Source organism: Austrofundulus limnaeus, unplaced genomic scaffold (genome assembly GCF_001266775.1).
Source record: "Austrofundulus limnaeus strain Quisiro unplaced genomic scaffold, Austrofundulus_limnaeus-1.0 Scaffold54, whole genome shotgun sequence".
NCBI classification, from domain to species: Eukaryota; Metazoa; Chordata; class Actinopteri; order Cyprinodontiformes; family Rivulidae; genus Austrofundulus; species Austrofundulus limnaeus.
In genome coordinates this window covers 2,440,334-2,445,219 of record NW_013952456.1, presented here as the reverse complement: position 1 = coordinate 2,445,219, position 4,886 = coordinate 2,440,334, and the positions used below count along the sequence as shown (strand labels likewise).

Below are 4,886 nucleotides of genomic sequence, written 5' to 3'. Positions count from 1 at the left end.
CTTCCTCCACTGCCATTGCTAAATTAATTAGCGGACACTGCAAAGAAAATCGACGTTCTGTTCTCTGATTGGTTCGGCTAAAAATCTGCCAGTGAAATCCTTGTCTATGGGAGAAATCCCAGATGTAGCAGTGAAGGGAAACTAGAATTGAGCGGATATGCATAAGAAGGCAAGGCCAGGCTAGATTCACTGTGGTGAACCCGGAAAAGAGTTGCAGAAAAAACAGTGTTCCTCATAACAGGAGTGCTATAGTGTGGCCGAGTGGTCTAAGGCGCTGGATTTAGGCTCCGGTCTCTGCGGAGGCGTGGGTTCATATTCCACCATTACCACCACTGCAAGTCCTACTCTTGGCACAGGGGTTCTCAGTGCAGGGGTCTTACACAGTTACAAAATCTTTAATGTTAAGTTCTCTCACTGTGGAGATCCCAAAATAAAGGAACATCCTGAACAAAAAGATTTGTCAAAGAAAGGCGTCCTATTCCTGATGCAGGTTTAGCTCAGTGCTACACTCTTGTAATCCTGAGGCCTTTTTACAGTAACTAATGTGAACAATTAAAATCAGGCAATGTGTCAAAATTGTCTCTGAAAAAGTCACTCGCAGGACTTTAGGCATAAAAACGGTGACTCCCAAGAAAAATGCATGGTAGTGTGCCCGAGTGGTCTAAGGTGCTGGATTAAGGCTCCAGTCTCTGTGGAGGTGTGGGTTCAAATCCCACCACTGCCAGTCCAGTTCTTGTCACTGCATGGGTCTTATAGTCACCAAATCTTTAATGTTAATTTATCTCACTGTGGCAACCCCCAAATAAAAGAACATCCTGAACAAAAAGATTTGTCAAAGAACGGTGTCCTATTCCTGATGCAGTGTTATCTCAGTGCTACAGTTTTGTAATCCTGAGGCTTTTTACAGTAATTAATGTRAACAACTAAAATCAGGCACCATGTGTCCAAGTTTCCTTTGAAAAGATCAATCCCAGGTTATATCAGGAACGATATGAAATACTGTAGTTCGAAAGTTTTCAAAAAATATCTACTCATTGTGGTGACCCCTGGAGAAACAAGGACAGTTGTGATATGTGGTAGTGTGGCCGAGTGGTCTATGGCGTTGGATTTAAGCTCCAGTCTCTATGGAGGCRTGGGTTCAAATCCCACCTCTGCCGTTACTCTTGGGACCATGGCTGTCAGTGTGAGGGTCTTGTAGTTACCAAATCTTTATGATGTCATCTTTCATTCTCCCACTGTGGTGACCCTGAAATAAAGGAACACTGTATCAACTAACTTCTTGTTTTCCTTTCAGCTGCTCCAGGATTGCCACAATGAGTGAAACAATATAAAAGATATTGCAAAAGTTTTACGCTGGATGCAATTTGGGATTAACGCTTGCAGTTTACAAGACTGCAGCAATGACTACCAAAGACCCAAAACTACTGTATAACAGGGAGCAGTGGGATTCAAACCCACGCCCGCATGGAGATTGGAGCCTTAATCTAGCACCTTATACCGCTCGGCCATGCTACCACACACCTTTCATAAAGAAACGTCTTTTTTAGCTGCCCTGTTTAAATGTATACATGCAGAATGATGGTAAATCTTTTTAATTTATGGACAATTAACATGTATCCAAATAGGGATGCAAACAATTAATCGACTTATGATTAATTGTCGAACAATGGTTTATTAGATTAAAATTCCTTCTATTCGATTAATTGAAAACATCCGTTTAAACCTTATTTCAGTGTAGTTTTGACTTCAACCAGTAGAGGGCACCACTGCCCTTAGCCTGGCCTCTACCACTTATATTCAGCCTCAGTCCTGTTGAGCTGAGAGCCGTCTCGATGTGGGCAGGATAATAATTAGTCGTGCAAATCTTGTTTAGTTTTATTTGCGACACAACAATAATAATGGACTACATCAAGCTCAAAGTAAAAGTACAGAAGGCTGTACCGGACTATCCAGCAGTATGACATTCAAAACAAGAGAGCAGGACGACAGCGAACAGTAAGCAAAATGTGGCTAACGTTAGATTCTCCTTGTTGAGTTTAACTCGTGTGATAGAAAAAAAACCCCAAAAAAGTTAGTCGCTAGAAATAATTTACTTGACGTTAATCTCAACTGTGTGCCATAACCCGGCCAGTGAACCAATCAAATGAACAGTAGCTGACGTCACATCATGCCGTGCAGCCCAGCCCAGATAGAACCACAGAGAATGTAAACAAACAATTGCCAGTACTCCTTTGTACTCATGTCTTTCAGGGATATTTTATTATGTTTATAGTTTGTTTTTGAGTTAATCTTTATCTTAAAATATTACCGTSTTTAAATGATCTGATGTTTTTCATCTTCAGGGTGGATTAAGCATTTTACTTGTTTTATTCTTTTTGTTTTCCAACCTAACAAATTCCTGTTTTGTTATATTTTATAAATATGCCCAAGTTTGATATTTTTCTGTTTACTCAGTCAGTGTTTAACAAAGCTGGCACAATGAATTGTTAAAATAATACTGTACTCTTTTTAAATTTACCATGTAAAAAAATTAGTCCTTCATGTTATAAAAAACACTTGATTCAAGAGAAATGTCAGGTTTTTAAGAAAATGGCCGCATATCAATTAATTGTTAGTTGATAGATAAGATCAATCAACTTTAGATTAATTCATTAATCGATAACTTGGATCCCTATACCCAACTGTTTCACTCTGGATGCCATTCCTGATGTAGCCTGGGATTGACTTTTTAAGAGGTTTTTTGAACATGTACCTGATTTTACCTGATGGAAAAGAAGTCCATTGGTGGTCTTAAAATTACAAGACTGCAGCAGTGAGGTTTGAACCTACACCACCTCAGAGACTGGAGCCTGAAACCAGTGCCTTAGACCACTCCGCCACACTACCTCCCTCTCTTTTTAAGAAACATTTTTTTCAGCAGCTCTCTTCAAAGGTCACCACAGTGAGTACAGTTTCATGAATAAGTCACCATTTTTACACCTAAAGTCGTTCCTGCCATTGACCTTTCTAGAGATAGTTTGGACACATGGGCTGCATCCTCACRAGTGCGCATTTGYCAGTCGCATACGTCACTGGCCCGCGCCAAGTGCTGTCCCAATTCCAAGGCTCCTCCTCATGCGGCCGAAGAAAGCGGCCCACAAAATCTCAAAACTCAAGGCTGCACCTGAGTATCCTTCCCGGCTGAGGATATCCCAGGATTCAATGCGCCGACAGCAAACGAATCACGGACCTAAGAATTAGTTTTTAAATGTAAGTTTAGTAACTTAGCTGATGAAATTCATGCTGCAATAAGATGTTAAATAAAATGCAAATACAAGTACTGATACTGGAGCTAAACCTAAATTATTGTTTTTGTTTTGTATTTATATAGGTGTTAAGTGTGAAGTTCTTCTTCCAGTGAAAAGACGTAAATACACATCTAAACACGTTTTAAGTCTGATATGAAACGATCATGTAACGGGGGTAGTGCGTGATCATGCAAACTTACACCAAGCAAAGGCTAGACTGTCTCATTTCACAGCAGTTTCATGTAGCCTACCCAAACTGGGAAAGACGTGGCCCAGCTGGGCTATGTACTCATGAGGATGCAGCCCCTAAACTGAGACACAGCCATGATGTCTGATTTTACATGTACACATTGGTATTAAGACTGCAGCACTTGCCACTACATTAGCGCTCCTAACAGGGTCCCCAAGGGCTGCATTAGCAGCRGTGGGGTTCGAACCCACGCCTCCTCAGAGACTGGAGCCTAAATCCAGCACCTTGGACCACTCGGCCATGCTACCACTCTTAAATGTTAAACTAAGATAAATGTAAACGATACAATATGATAAGCTAAGCATAGCCATTTTTGTCTTTTCTAGGGTTAGCTGGCCGTGGCGGCCATCTTGAATCAGGTTTATATAACGATATGATGATATTTTGACATGGCAGCTAAAATGACCAACTTGCATGCAAAGATATTGGCAAAAATCATTCAGTTTTAACCTTGGAAAGTACATTCAACCATAAAAAGCTTCCTTAAAGAGGTGGGCTTTTAAAATACACTCTCCTGTCTGTTTAATTTGATGGAAGCCTGAGAAAGAGTCATCATTTTAATTTTATTACAACAAATTAATAATCAGACATTCACTGGATTTTCCACATTTTCACTACTTTTTTGCTACTTTTAACTAACTTCTTGCAGGTTTTGACGAGTGTTTTGCTCATTTTAGCTAGCCCTTTGCTACTTTTGGTTTTCAGCTAGCATTTAGCTCCTTTTAGCCTCCAGCTAGCATTCTTTTAGCCGGTGTTGTGCTTCTTTTAGATTTAATAATGCAACAAGTTTCAGTAAAGTTATTCAACCCTATGTTTTCACTGAAAAMACAGTTTTTCTTTGTACTTCTGGATATTTTCTGAACTTCGGTGGATCTCTCGGTACACCCGTGCAGTTCTACAGTCAGGTCCGGATCAGTTACCCTGAACTCCAGTGATCAGTAAATCCACCGCCGTCCTGTATCCACAAATGGCAGAACTGAACTCCTCCTCCGTCTCCTTCTCCATGGCAGCTTTCAGCTCCTTGGCCGCCTGGTTCAGGTACTCCACATCGCCTCCGTTCAGACTCTCCAACGGCAGCGAGAACAGCTCCGAGTGGTCTGTCGAGGAATTCGACCTGTCTGTAGACAAAACCGGAAACACGAAATCGTTAACGTTTACTCTTTTTTTTCCTTTACAAAGTCAGTTCAGGAGAGGGAAACTCCTTAAAGGAATCCCCGATTATTTGTAACATTAGACTTTATTTGATAAAGATATATTTTAACTGTAAAATAAAGACTGTAAAAATACTGTAGGATGTTCAGTTTTTATAATTTTTTAAACTAAAAGTTTAAAAATATATTACACGGACG

At 40.3% G+C, this 4,886-nt stretch overlaps 1 protein-coding gene and 3 non-coding genes across 4 annotated transcripts in view; 2 read left to right on the top strand and 2 right to left on the bottom strand.

Moving 5' to 3' along the window:
• snx15 (sorting nexin 15) overlaps nt 1-4,886 on the bottom strand; it is an 11,721-nt gene that overhangs the window by 5,104 nt on the left and 1,731 nt on the right. The window contains exon 6 of the mRNA XM_014009007.1: nt 4,458-4,655. Coding sequence (XP_013864461.1) covers nt 4,458-4,655 — 198 coding nt within the window. The remainder of the gene's footprint in view (nt 1-4,457; nt 4,656-4,886) is intronic.
• Nucleotides 643-724, top strand: trnal-aag (transfer RNA leucine (anticodon AAG)). The gene has a single exon. It is a non-coding gene; the product is annotated as a tRNA-Leu (tRNA).
• Nucleotides 1,076-1,157, top strand: trnal-uaa (transfer RNA leucine (anticodon UAA)). Its single transcript has one exon. It is a non-coding gene; the product is annotated as a tRNA-Leu (tRNA).
• On the bottom strand, nt 3,704-3,785 carry trnal-uag (transfer RNA leucine (anticodon UAG)). Its single transcript has one exon. It is a non-coding gene; the product is annotated as a tRNA-Leu (tRNA).